Source organism: Oncorhynchus clarkii, chromosome 16 (assembly GCF_045791955.1).
Source record: "Oncorhynchus clarkii lewisi isolate Uvic-CL-2024 chromosome 16, UVic_Ocla_1.0, whole genome shotgun sequence".
In the NCBI taxonomy this organism is placed as follows: Eukaryota; Metazoa; Chordata; class Actinopteri; order Salmoniformes; family Salmonidae; genus Oncorhynchus; species Oncorhynchus clarkii.
This window is the reverse complement of record NC_092162.1, coordinates 60,646,545-60,672,137: the sequence shown is the minus strand read 5'-3', so window position 1 is coordinate 60,672,137 and position 25,593 is coordinate 60,646,545. Positions and strand designations below refer to the sequence as shown.

The following is a 25,593-nucleotide window of genomic DNA, read 5'->3' as shown; positions in this document are numbered from 1 at the left end:
TCCATTAATACCATAATGTCCACTAATACCATAATGTATAATATCATAGTGTCCATTAATACCATAGTGTCCATTAATACCATAGTGTCCATTAATACCATAGTGTCCATTAATACCATAATGTCCATTAATACCATAATGTCTAATATCATAGTGTCCATTAGTACCATAGTGTCCATTAATACCATAGTGTCCATTAATACCATAGTGTCCATTAATACCATAGTGTCCATTAATACCATAGTGTCCATTAGTACCATAGTGTCCATTAATACCATAGTGTCCATTAATACCATAGTGTCCACTAATACCATAGTGTCCATTAATACCATAGTGTCCACTAATACCATAGTGTCCATTAATACCATAATGTCCATTAATACCGTAATATCTAATATCATAGTGTGTACAAAAACCGTAAACTGATTTTACAATACTCTAGCATGGAATGACTACTGTACTGCATGTGATCATATCTAGCGGAGGATAGACAGTGTATTAGGAGCGTTGAGTTTGGCTGAAGTGTGATTACTGCAGGACTCGTCCTAGAAGTGTTCCATCTGTAGCCCCGCTGGTTGAGGGGATGCTGGGTAAACAGGTCAAGGGTTATTCACTTGTCCAATGAGCAGATGAGTGAAAGGAGATGGGGGTCAGAGGTGTCTCTCTTTCCTCTCCTCCACTTCTACTCCTTCTGTTCCCTCATTCGCTCTCTCTCACACACATACACATACACACATACACACATACAGAGCACAAACAACGGATCTATTTTATTGATTTGACTCCTGTGCTTGCTCGGCTGCCCACTGGAGGGGGAGGAGTAGAGCTCTAATGAATACCTCCACCCTGTGCCCCTTAAACCAAGCCCTACTCCCCCACCTTAATTAACTGTGTGTGTGTCTATGTTTTATGTGTGTGTTCTCTGCCTCCTTATTCAACTGCCCCTGTCTCCCTCTTCTTAACTCGCTTTTCCTTTAGCCTTTTACACAGGAAAGTCTCTCTTGTACTGCTTGCTCTCTGCCTCTGCCTCTGCCTCTGCCTCTGCCTCTGCCTCTCTCTCTCTCTCTCTCTCTCTCTCTCTCTCTCTCTCTCTCTCTCTCTCTCTCTTTGTGTGTGGTCACCCCCAAAGCCAATTTCTCCTTTGGCCGCCTTTCCTTCCAGTTCTCTGCTGCCAATGACTGGAACGAACTGCAAAAATCATAATATACAAATAAAAAATATACAAATAAAAATGTGATTTAAAGACATGTCAATCCAGGCCACTTATTATTGACCAGAGGATCCCTCCCCACATACCTCTAGTTACTTTGTCATGTACACCTTGACCCCAAAAAGTCTCTCAGACAGACACCCCTCGCATCATCATAAAGCCATCCCAACAGTGGTGACTCAAGCCCATCAGTATTCAGCCAGAGGAGAGGAACGCTACAGTCTCACAGCCCCTCTCTCACCTTGACTTTCACCACGGCAACAGAACACGGTAACAACGCCGTGGCAACCAACACACTGCATATCGAACATACCTGAGGACAATGAAAACGAGTCGTACTCTTACCCTCTCCCTCTTCCTATTCTCTCTGCCTTCTCTCTCTCTGCCTTCTCCCTCTCTCTGCCTTCTCTGTCTGTCTGCCTTCTCCCTCTCCCTACCTTCTCCCTCTGTCTGCCTTCTCCCTCTTTCTCTGCCTTCTCCCTCTTTCTCTGGCTTCACCCTCTTTCTCTGCCTTCTCCCTCTTTCTCTACCTTCTCCCTCTTTCTCTGCCTTCTCCCTCTTTTTCTGCCTTCTCCCTCTCTCTGCCTTCTCTCTCTCTCTGCCTTCTCCCTCTCTCTCTGCCTTCTCCCTCTTTCTCTGGCTTCTCCCTCTTTCTCTGCCTTCTCCCTCTTTCTCTGCCTTCTCCCTTTTTCACTGCCTTCTCCCTCTTTCTCTGCCTTCTCCCTCTCTCTGCCTTCTCCCTCTCTCTGCCTTCTCCCTCTTTCTCTGCCTTCTCCCTCTTTCTCTGCCTTCTCCCTCTTTTTCTGCCTTCTCCCTCTCTCTGCCTTCTCTCTCTCTCTGCCTTCTCCCTCTTTCTCTGCCTTCTCCCTCTTTCTCTGGCTTCTCCCTCTTTCTCTGGCTTCTCCCTCTTTCTCTGCCTTCTCCCTCTTTCTCTGCCTTCTCCCTCTTTCACTGCCTTCTCCCTCTTTCTCTGCCTTCTCCCTCTCTCTGCCTTCTCCCTCTCTCTGCCTTCTCCCTCTTTCTCTGCCTTCTCCCTCTTTCTCTGCCTTCTCCCTCTTTCTCTGCCTTCTCCCTCTCTCTGCCTTCTCCGTCTGTCTGCCTTCTCCCTCTCTCTGCCTTCTCCCTCTCTCTGCCTACTCCCCCTTCCTCTGCCTTCTCCCTCTCTCTGCCTTCTCCCTCTTTCTCTGCCTTCTCCCTCTTTCTCTGGCTTCTCCCTCTCTCTGCCTTCTCCGTCTGTCTGCCTTCTCCTTCTCTCTGCCTTCTCCTCTCTCTGCCTACTCCCCCTTCCTCTGCCTTCTCCCTCTTTCACTGCCTTCTCCCTCTTTCTCTGGCTTCTCCCTCTTTCTCTGCCTTCTCCCTCTCTCTGCCTTCTCCCTCTGTCTGCCTTCACCCTCTTTCTCTGCCTTCTCCCTCTCCCTCTCTCTGCCTTCTCCGTCTGTCTGCCTTCTCCCTCTGTCTGCCTTCTCCCTCTCTCTGCCTACTCCCCTCTCTGCCTTCTCCCTCTTTCTCTGCCTTCTCCCTCCCCCTCTCTCTGCCTTCTCTGTCTGTCTGCCTTCTCCCTCTGTCTGCCTTCTCCCTCTCTCTGCCTACTCCCTCTCTCTGCCTTCTCCCTCTTTCTCTGCCTTCTCCCTCTCCCTCTCTCTGCCTTCTCTGTCTGTCTGCCTTCTCCCTCTCTCTGCCTTCTCCCTCTTTCTCTGCCCTCTCCTTCTTTCTCTGCCTTCTCCCTTTCTCTTTCTTCTCCCTCTCCCTCTCTCTGCCTTCTCTCTCTCCTTCTTTCTCTGCCTCCTCCCTCATTCACTCTCTTCCTTCCCCCTCTCTCTGCCTTCTCCCTCTCCCTCTCTGCCTTCTCCCTCTATCTCTGCCTTCTCCCTCTCGCTTCCTTCTCCCTCTCTCTGCCTTCTCCCTCCCCCTCTCTCTGTCTTCTACCTCTCCATCTATCTGCCTTCTCCCTCTCCCTCTACCTCTCTCTGCCTTCTCCTTCTCCCTCTCTCCGCCTTCTCCCTCTCTCCGCCTTCTCCCTCTCCCTCTCTCCGCCTTCTCCCTCTCCCTCTCTCTGCCTTCTCCCTCTCTCCACCTTCTCTCTCTCCCTCTCTCCAGCTTCTCCCTCTCCATATCTCTGCCTTCTTCCTCTCCCTCTCTCCACATTCTCCCTCTCCCTCAATCTTTATCTTTCTCAGTTGTTGTACTGTTTCCTTCCTCTCCTTTTTAAATCTTTCTCTTTTTCTCTTTTACTGTTTGTCTTTTCTGTCTCTCTGTTCTGAATGCCACATTTCACATCTATAATAATACCTGCCCAGACCTCTCACATTTTGTGCAATATACTAGAAGTGTATGCATCACAGGCCAGTGATAGGAGGTGTTGTACTAGCTCTAATACACAGACAGACACACACACAAACACACACACTCAAACTCACATACACACAGTATGCAAGACAGTGTCCTACAAACCCCCAGGGAGTCTTGAACTGTGTGTGAATGTGTGTGTGTGTGTGTGTGTGTGTGTGTGTGTGTGTGTGTGTGTGTGTGTGTGTGTGTGTGTGTGTGTGTGTGTGTGTGTGTGTGTGTGTGTGTGTGTGTGTGTGTGTGTGTGTGTGTGTGTGTGTGTGTGCGTCAGCAGTACTGTCAGAAGTTGTGTGTGACAGACATGTAGATCTACAGAGGAGAGTGTGGCAGCGGTGTCTGCTGCTGACAGTTGTTCACAACATTCTCTACTTTACTCTGTCACTGGGATGTCACTGCAGTCTAAACAAACCTTTATACCCTGGATAGACTCTCTCTCTCGTGTGCGCCATCTCTCTTTGTCTGTCTCCCTGTCTGTCTATATCTTTCTGTCTGTCTCTCTGTCTCTCTCTCTCGTTCTCTCTGTCTCTCTGTCTCTCTTTCTCTCTGTCTCTCTGTCTCTCTGTCTCTGTCTTTCTGTCTGTCTCTCTCTTTCTGTCTCTCTCTCTCTGTCTCTCTCTCTCTGTCTTTCTGTCTGTCTCTTTCTGTCTCTGTCTCTCTTTCTCTCTGTCTCTCTGTCTCTTTCTCTCTGTCTCTCTCTCTGTCTCTCTCTCTGTCTCGCTCTCTTTCACTCGGTCTCTCTCTCTCTTTCTCTCTGTCTCTCTGTCTCTCTCTCTGTCTCTCTCTCTTTCTGTCTCTCTGTCTCTCTCTCTGTCTCGCTCTCTTTCTCTCTGTCTCTCTCTTTCTGTCTCTCTCTCTCTGTCGCTCTGTCTCTCTCTCTGTCTCGCTCTCTTTCTCTCTGTCTCTGTCTCTCTTTCTATCTGTCTCTCTCTCTCTTTCTCTCTCTCTCTGTCTCTCTCTCTGTCTCTCTGTCTCTCTTTCTCTCTGTCTCACTCTCTTTCTCTCTTTCACTCTCTATCTCTCTCTTTCTCTCTCTCTTTCTCTCTCTCTTTCTCTCTGTCTCTCTGTCTCTCTCTCTGTCTCTCTCTGTCTCTCTCTCTTTCTCTCTGTCTCTCTGTCTCTCTCTGTCTCTCTCTTTCGCTCTGTCTCTCTGTCTCTCTCTCTTTCTCTCTGTCTCTCTGTCTCTCTCTTTCCCTCTGTCTCTCCGTCTCTCTCTCTTTCTCTCTATCTCTCTGTCTCTCTCTCTGTCTCTCTCTCTTTCTGTCTCTCTCTCTCTGTCTCTCTGTCTCTCTCTCTGTCTCGCTCTCTTTCTCTCTGTCTCTCTCTCTTTCTGTCTCTCTCTTTTTCTCTCTGTCTCTCTGTCTCTCTCTTTTTCTCTCTGTCTCTCTATCTCTCTATCTCTCTCTTTCTCTTTTGTACTCCAGCTCTCTAACTGTCTATCGCTGTTTGACCATCTGTCTTCTTTTCATAGGCTCTCTCTCGTTCCTTTACTCCCTCTTTCTCTCTCTTGCTATGTGTTTAAATGATCTCAGATGAGACAGTACTGATTTATCTGTCAACAGCATCCTGTCCTTTGTTGTAATTTTGGGGGATGTGTGTGTGTGTGTGCAGACACAAGTGCGTTTGGTGGAAAACACAAATGGTTGTACATTTTACAAACAGGATGAATTCGAGGTGGGGTGTTTAAAGGAGAGGTTTTCCATGGATGATTTAAGCAGTCAAGACAAAATGAATGTTGTCAACGGCCAGGCAGCCCATCCGGACTGGTCTCGGAGTAGTGGTTGTGTCGAAATAAATGGGTGTGTTGAGAGTTATTGGAGGGTCTCTTTTGATTGAACAGCATTGCCAGCGCTCAGAGGATTAGCTTATTTTGTTCCGTCTCTTTCAGGAAGCACATGGAGGATGCTAAAGCAGTTTTAATCACATACACAACTCAAACTTTTATGACAAATGTTTCATGAATATCCAAAGAGTATTGTTTAGTCTCATAATAATTTTCTTTGAATTCACATACAGAACTTTATGAAAGCAGTTGTGACACGTGAAGGTCTGCACCCAGTAGAACCTCATTTGAATCTCCTGTTATAACATGCCTGTATCAGACGCGTAGCAGCATAGGCTTTCGGCTATTTTTGCCCGCTCGCTTCTTAAATTGGTCCTAATCGGCATGTCAGCAAGCTTGCAGCCGGGCATGTAACCCATAGGTCTGCCTTTAAGCAAGCTTGCAGCCGGGCATGTAACCCATAGGTCTGCCTTTAAGCAAGCTTGCAGCTGGGCATGTAACCCATAGGTCTGCCTTTAAACAAGCTTGCAGCTGGGCATGTAACCCATAGGTCTGCCTTTAAACAAGCTTGCAGCTGGGCATGTAACCCATAGGTCTGCCTTTAAGCAAGCTTGCAGCCGGGCATGCAACCCATAGGTCTGCCTTTAAACAAGCTTGCAGCTGGGCATGTAACCCATAGGTCTGCCTTTAAACAAGCTTGCAGCTGGGCATGTAACCCATAGGTCTGCCTTTAAACAAGCTTGCAGCCGGGCATGTAACCCATAGGTCTACCTTTAAACAAGCTTGCAGCTGGGCATGTAACCCATAGGTCTGCCTTTAAACAACCTTGCAGCTGGGCATGTAACCCATAGGGCATGTAACCCATAGGTCTGCCTTTAAACAAGCTTGCAGCTGGGCATGTAACCCATAGGTCTACCTTTAAACAAGCTTGCAGCTGGGCATGTAACCCATAGGTCTGCCTTTAAGCAAGCTTGCAGCCGGGCATGCAACCCATAGGTCTGCCTTTAAACAAGCTTGCAGCTGGGCATGTAACCCATAGGTCTGCCTTTAAACAAGCTTGCAGCTGGGCATGTAACCCATAGGTCTGCCTTTAAACAAGCTTGCAGCCGGGCATGTAACCCATAGGTCTACCTTTAAACAAGCTTGCAGCTGGGCATGTAACCCATAGGTCTGCCTTTAAACAACCTTGCAGCTGGGCATGTAACCCATAGGGCATGTAACCCATAGGTCTGCCTTTAAACAAGCTTGCAGCTGGGCATGTAACCCATAGGTCTACCTTTAAACAAGCTTGCAGCTGGGCATGTAACCCATAGGTCTGCCTTTAAACAACCTTGCAGCTGGGCATGTAACCCATAGGTCTGCCTTTAAACAAGCTTGCAGCCGGGCATGTAACCCATAGGGCATGCAACCCATAGGTCTGCCTTTAAGCAAGCTTGCAGTCGGGCATGTAACCCATAGGGCATGCAACCCATAGGTCTACCTTTAAACAAGCTTGCAGCCGGGCATGTAACCCATAGGTCTGCCTTTAAACAAGCTTGCAGCCGGGCATGCAACCCATAGGTCTGCCTTTAAACAAGCTTGCAGCCGGGCATGTAACCCATAGGTCTGCCTTTAAACAAGCTTGCAGCTGGGCATGTAACCCATAGGTCTGCCTTTAAGCAAGCTTGCTATTGGTGTATCGTAATGGGACATTTTATCTTTGACATTGCGCACAGTGGTCTACACAACAAAAATTAAATGTGATAAATGTAAAATATTCACAACATGAACGCATGTTAAGATATATGCATTTAATTACATGCAATGTTTTTCCACAGCGTGAGAGATTTCACCATTCCATCATTCTGAGTTTCCCCAAAGTATGTTTTAATGCAGCATCCTGTACAGCAGGGATGGACAGCTGCAGTCCTCAGAGGCCTGATTGGTGTCACATTTACAGTGGTGGAAAGTACTTAAGTAAAAATACTTTAAAATACTACTTAAGTCGTTTTGGGGGGTATCTGTACTTTACTATTCATATTTTTTACAATTATTACTTTTACTTCACTACATTCCTAAAGAAAATGTGGTACTATTTCCTCCATACATTTTCTTTGACACCCAAAAGTACTCGTTACATTTTGAATGCTTATCAGGACAAGAAAATGGTCCAATTCACACACTTATCAAGAGAACATCCCTGGTCATCCCTACTGCCTCTGATCTGGCAGACTTACTAAACACATGTTCAGTTTGTTAATGATGTCTGACTGATGGAGCCCCTAGCTATCCATAAATAAATTAAAAACAAGAAAATTGTGCCATCTAGTTTGCTTAGTATAAGGAATGTGAAGTTAATTTCACTTTTACTTTTACTGTTGATACTTAAGTATATTTGAGCAATTAAATGTACTGTTGATACTTCAGTATATTTCAAACCAAATACTTGGTCTTTTACTCAAGTAGTATTTTACTGGGTGACTTTCACTTTTACTTGAGTCATTTTCTATGAAGGTATCTTTTACTTTTCCACCCCTGTACAGTTTTGCTCCAGCCTCAGCTAACACACCTGCCTCCAATAATCACCTAATCATGATCTTCAGTTTAGAATGCAGTTTGATTAATCAGCTGTGTTTGCTAGGGATGGAGAAGAAGAGTGACACCATTCAGGCCCTGGAGGACTGGAGTTGCCCACTCCTGCTCTACAGTCATGTCACCACGAACCTCTGCACTTGCTGGCAACAACTGACAAAAAGTCAAACCAATTACATGTGCGCTTTCGATATGTCTACTTTCTTTCAACACAGCCAGTATCGGCCGCCATATTGGGCTGCAACTACCCACTTCTCTCATCTGTCCCATTTCTCACTAACAGATCTGAAAACAAAGGAATATCGGTCATCCGTACAGCACATTCAGAAAGTATTCAGACCATTAGCTTTTTCCACATTTTCTTACATTACAGCCTTATTCTGAAATGGATTCAATCATCAATCTACACACACTACCCCATAATGACAAAGCAAAATAGTTTTTTAGACATTTTTACAAATGTATATAAAAAAAAATGGAAATATAAAATGCACATAAGTATTCAGACCCTTTACTCAGTATTTTGTTGAAGCACCTTTGGCAGCGGTTACAGCCTCGAGTCTTCTTGGGTGTGACGCTACAAGCTTGGCACACCTGTATTTGGGGAGTTTCTCTCATTCTTCTCTGCAGATCCTCTCAAGCTCTGTCAGGTTGGATGGGGAGCGTTGCTGCGCAGCTATTTTCAGGTCTCTCCAGAGATGTGCCTTTTACTGAGGAATGGCTTCCGTCTGGCCATGCTACCATAAAGGCCTGATTGGTGGCGTGCTGCAGAGATGGTTGTCCTTCTGGAAGGTTCTCGCATCTCCACAGAGGAACTCTGACTCAAGAGTCTTGGTGGTTCCAAATTTATTCAGTTTAAGAATGATGGTGGCCACTGTGTACTTGGGGACCTTCAAGGCTGCAGACATGTTCTGGTACCCTTCCCCAACACCGTTTCTTGACACAGTCCTGTCTCGGAGCTCTACGGACAATTTATGTGACCTCATGGCTTGATTTGCTCTGACATGCACTGTCAACTGTGGGACCTTATATAGACAGGTGTGTGCCTTTCCAAATCATGTCCAATCAAATAAATGTATCACAGGTGAATTCCAATCTAGTTGTAGAAACATCTCAAGGATGATCAATGGAAACAGGAGGCACCTGAGCTCAATTTCGAGTCTCATAGCAAAGGGTCTGAATACTTATGTAAATAAGGTATTTCTGTTTTATATTGTGTGTAGATTGATGAGGGAAAAAATCTGTTTAATCAATTTTAGAATAAGGCTGTAACGTAACAAAATGTAGAAAAGGGAAGGGGTCTGAACACTGTACACTATATGTTTTGGGGGCAAGTCTATGGTAAAGTGCTTTAGTGTACTCATTTTAAAAATGTGTCATTAGTTTGATATCTTACATGGTTTATGTTGTCATATGTGTAAAGTATAATTTTGTGCTGTTCAACATAACTAATAAAGATCAATCAATCAAATTCAATCAACCAATGAATGAATGATTCCTCTCTGTCTACAGGTGCAGATGTGACAGAGCCCAACAGCTCAGACAGTCGCGGAGAACATCTCGACTTCTTCCTCAAACAGGAAGAAGCTCTGACAATGGGCGAGGCCAACTTCCTGGGTGCCAGCGAATCAGATGGCGCAGGAGGCGGGACCGGGGGTGGGACTACACCATCGGTAGCCAATCTGAGGGCAGCATTGATGAGTAAAAACAGCCTGCTTTCGCTACGGGCTGAGATGCTGGGGGACGATAACCCTGTACTGTTTGAATTCATGCCCAAAGGAGGACACTCCCTTTCACGTAAGTTACTGTTATAGTATGTTACACACACACACACACACACACACACACACACACACACACACACACACACACACACACACACACACACACACACACACACACTTCAACAGCACTTAACTGCTGTTTGAGTGTCACACAATACCACTGCTACAGAATCATCATTCTCTCATTGGCTTTTGTGAATTTAGTTTTGGTGTGTGCAGGTGTGCGTGTCTATTGCATGCTGTGTGTGTGTGTGTGCGTGTGTGCGTGCGTGCGTGCGTGCGTGTGTGTGTGTGTGTGTGTTCAGTATGTAACAGGTCTGTGTGATGGTGCAAGAGAGGATTACTCAGTTGTGACTCAGTGAGAGAACATTGTGCTGGGATGGCTCCCGGGTGTGTGAGAAAATGTTTCCTGGATTTCTTTGCCGAAGTGTGTGTGTCAGTGTGTGTGTGGTTTCATAAAACAGGGTTTAGCCATGTTCATCTGTGTGTATGAGTGATTGAATGATGTATTGTGCATGGGTGCATGTGGGTGTGTGTCTGAGGCCTTGAGGATGGCCTTCCATACCTTCCCTCTATCTTGGTGTAAATATAGCAGGATGCTAGCCATTGGTATAATAAAAACTTTTAAATCATCAACTTTAATGTTCCACTCACTGCGTCTCTCAGTCAAGTTATTTTGGACCATTGGAATATACACTAGATGACCAAAAGTATGTGGACACCTGCTTGTCAAACATCTCATACTAAAATCATGGTCATTAATAAGAAGTTGGTCCCCCCTTTGCTGCTATAACAGCCTCTTCTACTCTTCTGGAAGGCTTTCCACTAGTTGTTGGAACGTTGCTGCGGGGACCTGCTTCAGTTCAACCACAAGAGCATTAGTGAGTTGGGGCACTGATGTTGGGCGACTAGGCCTGGCTCGCAATCGGCATTCCAATTCATCCCAAAGGTCTTCAACGGGGTTGAGGTCAGGGCTCTGTGCAGGCCAGTCAAGGTCTTCCACAGTGATTTCGACAAACCATTTCTGTATGGACCTCTCTTTGTGCACAGGGGCATTGTCATGCTGAAACAGGAAAGGGCCTTCTCCAAACTGTTGCCACAAAGTTGGAAGCACATAATCGTCTAGAATGTCATTGTATGCTGTAGCGTTAAGATTTCCCTTCACTGGAACAAAGCGGCCTAGCCCAAACTATGAACGACAGCCCCAGACCGATATTCCTCCTCCACCAAACTTTACAGTTGGCATAATGCATTCGGGCAGGTAGCGTTCACTGGCATCTGCCAGAGAACGCGTTTCCACTGCTCCAGAGTCCAATGGCGGTGAGCTTTACACCACTGTGCGGTTGCTCGGCCATGGAAACCCATTTCATGATGCTCCCGACGAACAGTTCTTGTGCTTCCAGAGGCAGTTTGGAACTCAGTAGTTAGTGTTGCAACCGAGGACAGACCATTTTTACTCTCTACGCACTTCAGCACTCAGCGGTTCCGTTCTTCCAGCTTGTGTGGTCTACCACTTCGCGGCTGAGTTGTTGTTTCTCCTAGACGTTTCCACTTCACAATCACACCACTTACAGTAACCGGGGCAGCTCTAGCAGGGCAGAAATTGGACAAACTGACTTGTTGTAAAGGTGGCATCTTATGACGATGCCATGTTTAAAGTCACTGTGCTCTATAGTAAGGCCATTCTACTATAAATGTTTTCCTATGGAGATTGCATGGCTGTGTGCTTGATTTTATACACCTGTCAGCAACGGGTGTGGCTGAAAGAGACAAATCCACTCATTTGAAGGGGTGTCCACATACTGCTGTATATAGTGTCTCTCCCAGTGTGTATTTATGTGTGCGTGTTTGTGTGTGTGTGTGAGGGTGAGGGTGCGTGCATGTGTGTGTGTTTAATTTCTCTTTGCTTTCTTTGGCTGTTAATTGTCTTCTTTGTGCTGAGTTGTGTTTGTCTGTGTTTGAGGGAGATGGAGAAAGAGTCCAACTCTAAACCTGGTCATGCCCTTTTAGCTTAGCCCTGCTCTGATACAATAGGGCCGGAGACTAGGGCTTTGACTGAGTGGACCCCTACACACACACACACACGCACACACACACACAAACCCTCTGTTGGCTTTAACTGAAGAGATTGAGGCGCTGTCACAGCAGGCACGCTGCCTCTCATTTGACCTGCCCCTACTGAGGGGCCTCTATCATACACACACACACACACACACACACACACACACACACACACACACACACACACATACACACACACACACACACGCACACAAACACTTAACACAGATCCTTGAGTAATGATATGAGTAGAATTCAAAGAATGTTATCAGTACCATTTCGTCCTTCTGAAATGTGTCTTATGTGCCTAGTAATTTATGATATGTTTAAACATGCCTCTTTATTTGAGTGTCAGCGCATTGTGAACACTAGGGCAAGTGTTTGTTTGGCCAAACACACCTTGAAAGCACCACACAATAGGGTGGTTTTGAGAGATGCCTTTCGGGATGTCCAACCAACCCCTCCACTGAGGTTTTCACTCTCTCTTTAAAAGAGAGATGAAAATAAACAAACATTATGTTCTTCAGAGCACTGAGGGAAGGACAAGCCTAGTGAGTTTGACGGATTTCTGCTTTCTCCCCTCAGTACAACCTACCCTCTATCCCTCCCCCAAGTTCTCCTTCACACTCCCTTCTTCTGTCTCTCCTACGACCCCTACCTCACCCCTTCCCTCTTTTACAGTCTCCTCTTCTTCCCTCCCTCTCTCTCTCATTCCTTCAGCCTGCCTCTCCTTAACACCTCCCCACCTCTCCACCTCTTTAACTTCAAAGCATAGTTATTTAAATCTTTGGGAAAGTATTGATTCATCGAACAGAGTAGTAGGGCGAGGTCACCTGCCCCATTTTACCAGCCATTGCTGCCATTATCACAACTGTGTGTGTGTGTGTGTGTGTGTACTAGTTTTCCTACACGATCAGGACTGCAATGTCCTAATAATTCACCAAATAGTCCTGAAAAGGTAGGAAAACAAGAACATTTTTGAAGGGCGTGGCTCCTAATCCGCAAGGGGTCTTTTTGAGGCTCCGTATCTTTGAGTGAGCAAATTCTTGCAGTATCTCGCGAGAATTTGGGACTTTTCTCGTGCAGAAACCTGATTAGATATATAGCTAGTTAAACCAGAGTTAAAAGCCAAAAAGATTATATTCACAATGTCACTAAGCAAAAAACAATCAAAATGACAATATCCATTCAAATATCAAAACATGATTTTGTCATGAGTTCAGTATTATTTACTTGATTTTGCAGACCCACTACTGTGGTGTATCGTCATTAGCTAGCTAGCTAATGTTAGCAAAGGACACCAGCAGTATGATCTCTATCATTGAATCTCTTGATCCTCTCCCTGAGAATACTTTGTTCGTTATTTTTGATGTTAAGTCGTTATACACTAATATTCCACAAGATGGCAGTATTGAAGCCGGTGGCAGTATTTTCTTTTGTTATGTTACCCAAATGAACAACCCTCAAGTGCATGCATTAGAACATTGGCTGAAATGGTACTCACAAATAATGATTTCATATTTCAAAACTATTTCTTTATCCAAATGAAGGGTACTGCTATGGGACCCCCTATGGCTCCTAACTTTGCAAATGTGTATGCAGGTTACATGGAGAAACAGTCAATTCTCAATCCTCTCAGCAACAAACATTTTGGGAACGGTACATTGATGATATTTTGGTTTTATGGAGGGTGATACAAAACAGCTCCAGGCATTCCATGCTTCTTACCTCTTGTTCTGAGCACCTGAGATTCACTATGCAATCTGACACACAACAAGTAGGTGTCCTTGATCTTTTGATTTTGTGTGAGGATAATGTTCTATACACAGATATTTACAGGAAACCCACTGATTGTAACAGTTTGTTGAGGGTTGATAGCTGTCACCCACTTCCTTTGAACAACTGTTTGCCCTACAGCCAATTCTGTCCAATCAAAATAATTTGCAAAAAACAATCAGATTTCAAAGGTGTCATCACGAAGTGATGCTCCACCAAGGCAGTTATTTATCTTATAACTTGTCCTTGTGGTAAAAATGATGTGGGCAAAATGAAGTAACTAAAAGTAAGAATCTCTGTGCATCGTAGCACCATTAGGTGGAAAAACTCCATGTACCCATTTGCGGCCCACTTTTTGGAAGTGAACCACTCTATGTTGTCCCTTTGCTATATCGGCATAAAACACATCACCCTCCCTAGGAGAGGGGGTGACCTTGACAATTGGCTGTTAAAACGAGAGGCTGCCTGGATCTTTAATTTAAAGAACCTTGCTCCCTTCGGTCTCAACGTAGACTTTGATCTGAAGCCATTCTTGTGATTATTGTGTTTTTGTTATCTATTGTAAATAATGTTTGTAGGCCTATGCAGCCAAGTTGTATCTATGATCATATGTTATCCATTCATTCTTTTTTTACATGTTCTATATATATCTGTAAATCAACCAATGAAATCAAGCCACAGCTGGCCATGATTATAGACACCTGCGTGTCCTTTCAAACTCTATATAAACTAGTGACCCGCATTGTTACTCAATATACCCTGATGAAGACAGCTTGGCTGTGGAAACAGTGGTTATTAAATGATTGCATCTGAGCTCCTAGAGTGTGAGGCCCTCCTTTTATTTTTCAAACTCCGCTAGCCAGCACCTCGCCTAAACAGGTGTGCGTGTCTTCCGCCCTCGGCTACTATGAGAATACTTGATGATTGTTGATGGAAACAGCGGTTTGTTTCAAATGATTTGGTTTTAAGGCTTCCCCAAACCATATCCCTAAGCTTAATCACTCAGAATGAACACTTAACCCTTTGAGTTGTTTCTGTTTTAACCCTCCGTGTCTGGTGATCTCTTAAGTAGGGACACTTGACAAGTTGGGACACTTGACAAGTAGGGACACTTGACAAGTAGGGACACTTGACAAGTAGGGACACTTGACAAGTAGGGCCCATTCATTCATTAATTCCGATTATGGTAGCTTTGACTTTTTTACAGTATAAAACAGTACATTTTACGGAACTGTACTGTATGTCATAACACAGTACTTGCTTTGCTGCCGTATTTATGTTACAGTAGGTGTACTGTAATATGAAATACAGAATTTTACTTGTAAGATGCTGTCAAAATCACGCTAACCCCTTCACAATGTATAATTCACCTTCTGGAAAAACGGAATTTCTGTCTGTTAATTCTCTAATTATATCACCTTACTTAGCAGTTTTAGGTACCAGTGATGTTTATTTTACAATCCCCAAACACACCTGATATTTATCTAGAAAGCACATGGTAACATAGTAATTACGGAATACTGTGCTAATATCTAGTTACAATAGTAGTGTATTGCACTATACTGTAAATGTCCCATATCAAACCCTTCTAGCGAGTCCTTTGTGATGTACTTAACTGTATTGTGGGGGGAAACGGTGGATCTTTTCTGGGAATTAGGAATTAGTAGTTAGAGGCCCACGTTTGCTGCCTTTGTGTCCCTTTTCTACCCCTTGACCCTTGACCCAGTCAACCACCCTTCTTCTTCAACCCTTCTGCGTCACACCTGGGTTCAAATACTATTTGCTGTATTTCAATTACTGTCAGATACATTTCAGATACATATTTGAAAAATAAATATAAAAATGAACAATAAATATGAACATTAATATTTGAAATACAAATATTTAAATACACATGTATTTTAACGAGAAGGGTGTAATTGCAAACTGCAATTATGGGTGCCTTCTGATATCGGGCCTTTCTTGATATCAAGTTACATCCACTACTGCTCACCATTGTTCCGTGGCTGTATGTTTCACGCTGGGGACAACAGTTGTTGACAACTGTAGCATTGTAGCTAAACGTAACTATTTTCCTAACCTTTGTCCTCAGTCTCCTAACCTGCCACGCTAATTCACCTAACCTGCCAGGTTAGTTATCTTAGCCTGCTATATAATCAAATCATCTGTGTCGAGAAACCATCAGTCTCATAACACTGGAACTGACCAATGGTAGGTATCAATGAGCTTTTCCTGATATCAGGGAACACCCATGAATTCTGATCTGCTATTACACCTCATTCATTTCAACCCTGGTCTGATCTGCTTCATGTCTCTGTCTCTGTCTCTGTCTCTTTCTCTCTTGTGCTCTGTCTCTCTCTCTCTGTCTCTCTCTGTCTCGCTCACTCTGTCTCTCTTTCGCTCTCTTGCTCTCTTGCTCTCTCGCTTCTTGCTCTTGCTCTCTCATCCCTTCCTCCTACCATTTCACCCCACTTTTCTCCTCCCCTACTGACAATGCCTGGGGTAGGGTGGAAATGGAGAGTGTGTGTATGTGTGTATGTGTGTGTCTACAGTAAGTGGGAGTGGAGGGAGCGGCAGTTGAACATTCCAGGAATCTGTCCATGGTGGAGCCTCATGGTTTTGTGATTGTGTCCGCTGAGGAGAGGAGAAGAGGGGAAGGGATGTCTAACCCACTGCATAACTCTAGAGACATTCCCTGAAAAACTGCCCCCACACACACACACACACACACACACACACACACACACACACACACACACACACACACACACCAACACATTTATAAACGAACACCATATGGAGTTTCTTTCCAAAACTCTATATATCCATTTTCAGAAATGTTGGTAAATTTGATTTTTATCGTTTAAAGAAATTATGAAAGGGATTGGTGTTTTTTTTCTCACTATTTAATCATGACATGTATTTGTTTGAAATCTATCACTTGATGGTTTCATTACAGAGAGACAAATAATGTTTTTTTAAACTCTATATATCCACCTCACTCTCAGAGAAATAAGTAGTACTGCTATTTGTGACATACATTTATCATTTTTTTTTAAATTAATCAAGTAATATGAGATCTGTATGTAAAACATCTACATTTAGTCATTTAGCAGATGCTCTTATCCAGAGTGATTTACAGTTCATTCATCTGAAGATATCTAGGTGAGCCAATCACGTATCACAGTCAAATATACAGGATACGTACGTTCCATTCTAGCTAAACAATGGATATAGTGTTTTGAAAGAAAAGCACATTTAATACACCTAAAATCTATGAATAAAAAATCTGAGAACAGTAATATTTTACACACACATGAAGGTACCCATAAGAAATCATTTCTGGTGAAAAAACAGAAATGTGAAAAATTGGTGGATAAAGAAACTCTTCTTATACACAGTATTCTCTATTTCCCATCCCAACACACACATATTAACAGTTTTCTACACATTCAGTTTAAAGCTCCTTGACACTACACACACACACACACACACACACACACACACTTTCTTTTACATTGCACCTACAGTATATGTGTGAATGTGTGGGTGAGTGATATGGTATTTTAAGGATTCAACAATACATGTTCAATGTGTTAATCAGTTGTCTGCTACACTGTCATATACTGAATGTTAGTGAGCCAGCCAGGTAACCCGTGATGCAAGTCCGTATTAAACGTCAGTGCTGTTACCTTTAAGTAGGTTTTGGTTTTGCTAGGGTGTTGTGGACATGGATGGCGGATGGGTACATGCAAACTTTGGCACGAGAGGCAGTGAAAAATGCCTCTCGTGCCAAAGTTTGCATGTTCAAATCCAGCGATAAGATACTTGATTTTGAGATTTATCCCAAACCTTAACCATTACCTTAACCATTCAGAGTTAATGCCTAACCTTAACCCTAACCTTAAAAATCTGGAGATAATGCCTAAAGTTAACTTTAAACGCTTTGAAATGTTATGTTTGGAACAACTTAAAAATTGTGCGCTTGAGAAACATGGATGTCTAATTCTGATGTGAGACTGTGAGAGCTAGTTGAAGGAGCAGGGTGTTTTCCTGATTAGACCTACCATCGCTACGGTTCTCTCCCTAAAATGGATGCTCTCATAGACAGCTGCTCTAATTCAGTATTTTATATTCGACAATACAAGATCCTCATTCGTCTTCTCAAACATCGCACAAGCACACACACGTCCGTCCTCTCTGCGTGCACGTGGGTGGAAGGAGAAGGAGAGGATGAACAAAAAAAGAGTGAGAAAAGAGAGTACCAGAGAGTACTCCTAAACCTTTCCTCCTTGCTGGCAGAGGAGAGGAGAGCAAGTCTTTTTGTTCGTTCCTCCTCCTCTCCTCTCCTTTTATCTGCGTTGGGTTAGCCGTGGCGCTGCAGCTGTCTCAGTGTGCCCCCTTGCCCCCTCTCTCTCTGTGCTGCTGTTGTGTGGACGCAGACAGATGGTTGCAGTTTGTCCTGAGTGGGTGGGTGAGCCTCGTTTCCTGTGCTCCTCAGGCCTCCACCACCTCCACCACCAGCAGCAGCACCTCCGAAGTGCAACAATCCGACCAGGGGCCACAACAGGGGCCACAACAGGGGCCACATTTGATAGCAAACAAGGGGCTGCTTCCTTCTCCTCCTCCTCTCCTCTTGCACTTCTCCTCCCACCTCCTCTTCCACCACCCCCGCCATCCTTCCTCCGTCCGCCCACACTCCCCCTGCAGCCCTCTGAGGCCGGGCCCCTGATGGCCCCTGGATTGCGGGCTGGGGGACCCAGCGCAGCACTCCACTCACATTCAGAGGAGCTGGCTATGAATGTAGAAGAGAATCCTGAGGGTCCCGAGCCCTCTGAGCCCCCACCAGAGGTAAGCAGAAACATCCATGTTCACCCCGGGTGGAAGTTGGCCCTTAAGACACTGATCTAGGATCAGTTTATCCTCACTAGATTATAACCTTAACAATGAGGAGGAGGAATGTAAACCTGACTTGAAATCAGTGTCCAGGGGCAACTTCATCCTACTCCTTCTGTTTTATACCCTGGCAGTAGGGGTGGGGTTGGTAGGGGGTTGTATACCCCTGGGGGTCATATCTCCCTCCACAGCCCCTCTAGTGTTGTGTCTTTCTTCACCCTATTCTAGCTGACTGTGTAGAATCTGTTGTGTTTCCTGTTCTTATTACTTGTGTTACCGGTGATATCTATTTGTCTGTCAAACCTGTCTGTCCAACCTGTCTGTCCAACCTGTCTGTCTAACCTGTCTGTCTTACCTGTCTGTCTAACCTTGGCTGTGTGTCTTTGTTCCTTTCTCATTTCCTCTGGGTGTTTTTTCATGATTTTATTACCTTTAAATTCTATGATTTTTCCTATGCACAATGTCTTAACAAAAGCCCATAGACTACATCTACAACCCGAGATTGCATACATCTAGTTCAGAATTGATGGGAAGTAGTTAGCAGTGATAATAGATGTAATGTTAGGGGTCTGGTGAAACAATGTGGTCCTACAGATGCTTTACATAACAGAAAGGTTTCAGGACTGAATAGAATCAATATCGCTAGACAATAAGAGGGTCAAGAAATGACCTTCTCCATTCTGCCACTGTGGGTGTGTGAGGGTGGGTGGATGGACACGTGCGTGTGCGTGTGTGTGTGTGTGTGTGTGTGTAGGAGCAGCAATTGGTTTCAGTGGACTTCCCTCCCTACAAGGCTCTTTATCTCTGTGGACAAGCCATCTGTTTGCCCAGACCATGGTGTTCTGTTCTTCAAGGAGGGAGGGATGGTTAGTGTAGGTGGAGGAGGAGGGGTAGGCTTTAGTTTGGGGATGAACACACACACCCATAGGGAGGGGTCGTTGAACAAACAAAAGTTAATCTGTAACCCCCAACCAGAGATACGAATCCAGAGATACGAATAAATATTGAATACCCTATTGTCTTCCCGCCCCCCCCGTCCCCCCCTTCTCTTTCTATGTCTCTCTCGTTCTCTCGCACTCCATTTCTCTCTCTCTCTTTATCCTAATTTCTCTCTCTCCCTCCACCTGTTACTTTACAGTAAAAATAGTAATGGGTGATTGTGTTGCAATTCCACACAGACCACAGACTACAGCCCTCAGATCAAACCACTCACTACAGCCCTTAGACCAGACCACACACTACAGCCCTTAGATCAGACCACACACTACATCCCTTAGATCAGACCACCCATTACAGCCCTTAGATCAGACCACACACTACAGCCCTCAGATCAGACCACACACTACATCCCTTAGATCAGACCACACTGACCACACACTACAGCCCTTAGATCAGACCACACACTACAGCCCTTAGATCAGACCACACACTACAGCCCGTAGATCAGACCACACACTAGAGCCCTTAGATCAGACCACACACTACAGCCCTTAGATCAGACCACACTGACCACACACTACAGCCCTTAGATCAGACCACACACTACAGCCCTCAGATCAGACCACACAAAAGTCTAAAAACAAAAATGCACACAGGAGGAACTCAAAAACCCAAAACACCCCACGGCCATCTAAAAATAAAAAATAAAGTTTAAATTAAGTGCTTAATAAAATATAGTAGTATTTATACAGATCTTTATACTTAGATCAGACCACACTGACCACACACTACAGCCCTTAGATCAGACCACACACTACAGCCCTTAGATCAGACCACACATTACAGCCCGTAGATCAGACCACACACTAGAGCCCTTAGATCAGACCACACACTACAGCCCTTAGATCAGACCACACACTACAGCCCTTAGATCAGACCACACTGACCACACACTACAGCCCTTAGATCAGACCACACACTACAGCCCTTAGATCAGACCGCACTGACCACACACTACAGCCCTTAGATCAGACCACACACTACAGCCCTTAGATCAGACTACACTGACCACACACTACAGCCCTTAGATCAGACCACACTGACCACACATTACAGCCCTTAGATCAGACCACACACTACAGCCCTTAGATCAGACCACACACTAAAGTCCTTAGATCAGACCACACACTACAGCCCTTAGATCAGACCACACACTACAGCCCTTAGATCAGACCACACACTACAGCCCTTAGATCAGACTACACCCAAACACTGATCTCTTTTTCATCTCTGTTTCTAATTATGTGTTTGTTTATTTGAGTTATTAATCCATTAACCATTTTTTTGCTTTCTGACTTTTTCTCTCTTTAACACTTTGTCTTCTTTTTATGTGCCTTTTGTTTATTCAACTATGTGTGAATGGTGTGTGTGTGTGTGTGTGTGTGTGTGTGTGTGTGTGTGTGAATTGTGTGTGTGTGTGTGTGTGTGTGTCTGTGTGTGTGTGTGTGTGTGTGTGTGTGTGTGTGTGTGTGTGTGTGTGTGTGTGTGTGTGTGTGTGTGTGTGTGTGTGTGTGTGTGTGTGTGAATATTGTGTGTGTGCGTGTGAATGTTGTGTGTGTGTGTGTGTGTGTGTGTGTGTGTCTGTCTGTCTGTCTGTCTGTCTGTCTGTCTGTCTGTCTGTGTGTGTGTGTGTCTCTCTCTTTCTGTGTGAGTGTGTTCACAGCTTGCCTTACCTTGCCTGCATGCCCAAAGAATATTCATCCATACATTACATTGGAGCCAGGGTGTTTGTGTGTGTTAACTGTGCATCCTGTGTTGCAGGATGAAGAAGATTCTAAGCAGGGATACAACACAGGTAAGTATGGGGCCTAGAATAGGTTAATTTTATATAGCATATACATGATCAATTCCTTAGACCATATTTCACCACTGTCACAGTATAGGTAGGAATGATTTTTCTGATACACGACATAAGTGGTGGTCGTTCTCACCTCTTTATCTCTCATTCTCTTTCCTTCCCACACTCTTTCTTTACTCTCTCCTCCTCTTTTCCCTCCTGCCCCCTCCTCTCTTCCCCCTATTCTCATTCTCCCCTCCTCCTCCTCCCTCTCTCTCCTTCTTCTGCTCCTCTCTCTCAGTACTGGAGTGTGGTCCATCTCCCATGGAGAGGGATCAGATGGCTGAAGGGAGGCATGGTGTGTCCAGGGTGGACGTGTCAGCAGGTGGGGGGAGAGGGGCCTTGTCGGGGCCTGCTTGGCCACAGGAGCTGGCCTGCTCCCTGTGCAAACGGCTGTTCAGCAGCCTGGAGCATCTCAGGGAGCACGAGTACCGCCACACCCTGTCTCTCACGGCCCTCTCCCTGGACTGGCCTGACCCGCAAGGCCCCTTAGCCGACCACCACCACAACCAGACTCAAGCCTACTCTCAGGGCCTCATTCATTCCCAGTCTCTCTATTGCCTCCCGGTGGCCGAGCATTTTCCACCACGGTACCTCTGCTCCCAGTGTCCAGCCACCTTCACGCTCAAGTCCAATGCAGACCGGCATGAGAAGACCATCCACTTCAAGAGGAAGCTGATGCAGTGCACCTACTGTCTGAAACAGTTCAGAGACCGTACTGATCTACACAGACACCTCTCCTCCGTACACTCCAGAGAGAGAGGCCACTCTTGCCCAGCCTGTGCCAAGGCATTCAGTACCCAAAAGAACCTGGCCACACACGTCAAGGTGTGCTACCAGTTGGGGGTAGAGTCAGAGTCAGGGAGAGGAGTCGGCATGGGGGTGGGGCAGGGTGAGGTTACTGAGAGACTATGGGGCTTGCATCATGAGATGAAGGTAGACGCCCATAGCAACCATAATAATCATCATCACCATGTGAATGTGGTCGATTGAGCATGGATGCATACAGAGATATAGAGAGTAGACACACACACACACACACACACACACACACACACAAAGACATTATACCCATGTCGATGAATGACCTGTGGTCTCATTGCACTGAAGAGGATCACATCCTCCCTAAACCGGTTTCTCTCTTCCCATTGGATGAGAGTAGATCTGAGTGGGCCCAATTGGGGTTATATGTAAGAGAACTTATATATTTTCTACAACCGGTGTAATTTATAAGATTAAAGAGTGATCTTTCATAAAAAGTTTGGTTTTTACATACACTACATCACCAAAAGTATGTGGACACCTGCTTGTCAAACATCTCATTCCAAAATCATGGGCATTAATATGGAGTTTGTCCCCCCTTTGCTGCTATAACAGCCTTTACTTTTCTGGGAAGTCTTTCAACTAGATTTTGGAACATTACTGTGGGGACTTGCTTCCATTCAGCCACTAGAGCATTAGTGAGTTCGGGCACTGATGTTGGGCGATTAGGCCTGGCTCGCAGTCAGCATTCCAATTCATCCCAAAGGTGTTCGATAGAGTTGAGGTCAGGGCTCTGTGCAGGCCAGTCAAGGTCTTCCATGGCGATCTCAACAAGACATTTCTGTATGGACCTCTCTTTGTGCACAGGGGTATTGTCATGCTGAAACAGGAAAGGGCCTTCCCCAAACTGTTGCAACAAAGTTGGATACACATAATCGTCTAGAATGTCATTGTCTGTTGTAGCATTAAGATTTCCCTTCACTGGAACTAAGGGGTCTAGCCTGAACCATGGAAAACAGCCCCAGACCATTATTCCTCCTCCACTAAACTTTACAGTTGGCGCTAGGCATTCAGGAAGGTAACATTCTCCTGGCATTCGTTAAACCCAGATGTGTCCTTCGGACTGCCAGATGGTGAAGCTTGATTCATCACTCCAGAGAATGTGTCTACTGCTCCAGAGTCCAATGGCGGCGAGCTTTACACCACTCCAGCCAACGCTTGGCATTGCACATGGTGATCTTAGGTTTGTGTGTGGCTGCTCGGCCATGGAAACCCATTTCACGAAGCTTCCGACGAACAGTTCTTGTGCTTCCAAAGGCAGTTTGGAACTCGGTAGTGAGTGTTGCAACCGAGGACAGACCATTTTTGCGCACTCTGCGCTTCAGCACTCGGCGGTCCTGTTCTGTCAGCTTGTGTGGCCTACCACATGGTGGCTGAGCCGTTGTTGTTCCTAGACATTTCCACTTCACAATAACAGCACTTACAGTTGACCGGGGCAGCAGGGCAGAAATTTGATGAACTGACTTGTTGGAAAGGTGGCATCCTATGACGGTGCCCCGTTGAAAGTCACTGAGCCCTTCAGTAAGGCCATTCTGCTGACAATGTTTGTCTGTGGAGATTACATGGCTGTGTGCTCCTGTCAGCGACAGGTGTGGCTGAAATAGCCGAATCCACTAATTTGAAGGGGTGTCCACATACTTTTGTAAATACTGTACAGTGTATGTAGGCGGCGGCCTATATTTTGAAGAAGCCTTTAGGCATCTTTTTAAAAACCACAATTGCTATGCAAAGTGACCAGTGAAAATGTACTGTAACAGCTCACCTGAGTTCCAGCTTTGTTTTATTATGTATCAATATGTGTTTGTTTGTCTGTCTGTTTGTCATTCTGTACAGTTGTCACTTGCTTATGGAGTGCATTGATCGAATGATCAGGGGTGCTCATATCACATTGTTGGTGCTGTTGTTGGAAATAGCTCTGGGTAGAATCAGGTCTAGAATCAGCTTATCTTTGTTAAATCCTCATCGTAACCATCAGGGGGAAAGCACAAAACTGACCTTAGAGTGTATAGCGAAATCTTTTTTCTTCTACTTGGGTTCTTGTGGTGTTTATTCTATTCCCCAGCCCCCGGTCTCCCTCTGTGTCGCCAGCTGAAGCTCTCTTCTCCATATTAGGAAGGGAGATTTGGATCTCCTACTCTTTACATACCACTAAAACTGCTCATAAACTGACCCCTAGTCACCACACATCAGCACCACCTGCAGGTAATCATATGTACTACACATTCCCTGTCAGCGTTGATTCTGTACACTAACATCAGAGGTCTGTTCTGGGAGCGGAGTGCCCTAACCCTATCCAGTCTGAAACAATGCTACAATAATCTGTTTTTAACCTTCAAATCAGGAAGTGTCATTGAGATAACACATGTCAGATGTAAAAACAGAGGTCCGTCATACATTCAGAGCAGGCCTACAATAAGTTCACATGTGACACATACAACAGCCCTGAGAGGGTAACGTTCACGCAAATGGTTTTGCACTGAATTATGCCTAGTTGGATTTGAGGAAAGGTATTGATCTATATTTCTGCACACAGAGTTCCTCTCCTTTATCTGTTTTGATAAAGCTTTTTGGGCTTCCGAGTGGCGCAGCGGTCTAAGGCCCTGCATCTCAGTGCTAGAGGCATCACTACAGACCCTGGTTTGATTCTAGGCTGTATCACAACTGGCCGAGATCATGGAGTCCCATAGGGCGGCGCACAGTTGTTAGGGGAGGGTTTGGCCGAGGTAGGCCGGGGTAAAGGAGTGTTTGGCCGGGCGTCGTCCGGGTTAAAGGAGTGTTTGGCCGAGGTAGGCGGGGTTAAAGGAGGGTTTGGCCGAGGTAGGCCGGGTTAAAGGAGTGTTTGGCCGAGGTAGGCGGGGTTAAAGGAGTGTTTGGCCGAGGTAGGCGGGGTTAAAGGAGGGTTTGGCCGAGGTAGGCGGGGTCAAAGGAGTGTTTGGCCGAGGTAGGCGGGGTTAAAGGAGGGTTTGGCCGAGGTAGGCCGGGTTAAAAGAGTGTTTGGCCGAGGTAGGCGGGGTTAAAGGAGTGTTTGGCCGAGGTAGGCGGGGTTAAAGGAGGGTTTGGCCGAGGTAGGCCGGGTTAAAGGAGTGTTTGGCCGAGCGTCGTCCGGGTTAAAGGAGGGTTTGGCCGAGGTAGGCGGGGTTAAAGGAGGGTTTGGCCGAGGTAGGCCGGGTTAAAGGAGGGTTTGGCTGAGGTAGGCCGGGTTAAAGGAGTGTTTGGCCGAGGTAGGCGGGGTTAAAGGAGGGTTTGGCCGAGGTAGGCCGGGTTAAAGGAGTGTTTGGCCGAGGTAGGCGGGGTTAAAGGAGTGTTTGGCCGAGGTAGGCGGGGTTAAAGGAGGGTTTGAACGAGGTAGGCGGGGTTAAAGGAGGGTTTGGCCGAGGTAGGCCGGGTTAAAGGAGGGTTTGGCCGAGGTAGGCCGGGTTAAAGGAGGGTTTGGCCGAGTGTCGTCCGGGTTAAAGGAGGGTTTGGCCGAGGTAGGCCTTCATTGTAAATAAGAATTTGTTCTTAACTGACT

General features: G+C 45.5%; 2 protein-coding genes across 4 annotated transcripts in view; both read left to right on the top strand.

The window, feature by feature from the left end:
* The window catches only part of LOC139368862 (zinc finger and BTB domain-containing protein 46-like), a 126,737-nt gene that overhangs the window by 89,087 nt on the left and 12,057 nt on the right, over positions 1-25,593 (top strand). For 2 of the 3 annotated variants that reach the window (XM_071108299.1, XM_071108298.1), the window contains exon 4: positions 9,420-9,704. In XM_071108299.1, coding sequence (XP_070964400.1) covers positions 9,420-9,704 — 285 coding nt within the window. Of the gene's footprint in view, positions 1-9,419; positions 9,705-18,029; positions 18,632-25,593 lie in introns of those variants that run through there. The other variant, XM_071108300.1, reaches the window with a different exon arrangement.
* On the top strand, positions 20,957-22,253 carry LOC139367815 (gastrula zinc finger protein XlCGF7.1-like). Its single transcript, XM_071106152.1, has 2 exons — positions 20,957-21,218; positions 21,502-22,253. The coding sequence occupies exon 2, from the start codon at positions 21,525-21,527 to the stop codon at positions 22,251-22,253; it is 729 nt and encodes a 242-aa protein (XP_070962253.1). The 5' UTR covers positions 20,957-21,218; positions 21,502-21,524.

What these genes read in the sequence shown, in the direction of transcription:
- LOC139367815 (XM_071106152.1), top strand. Translation starts at nt 21,525, where the DNA reads ATGGAGAGGGATCAGATGGCTGAAGGGAGGCATGGTGTGTCCAGGGTG.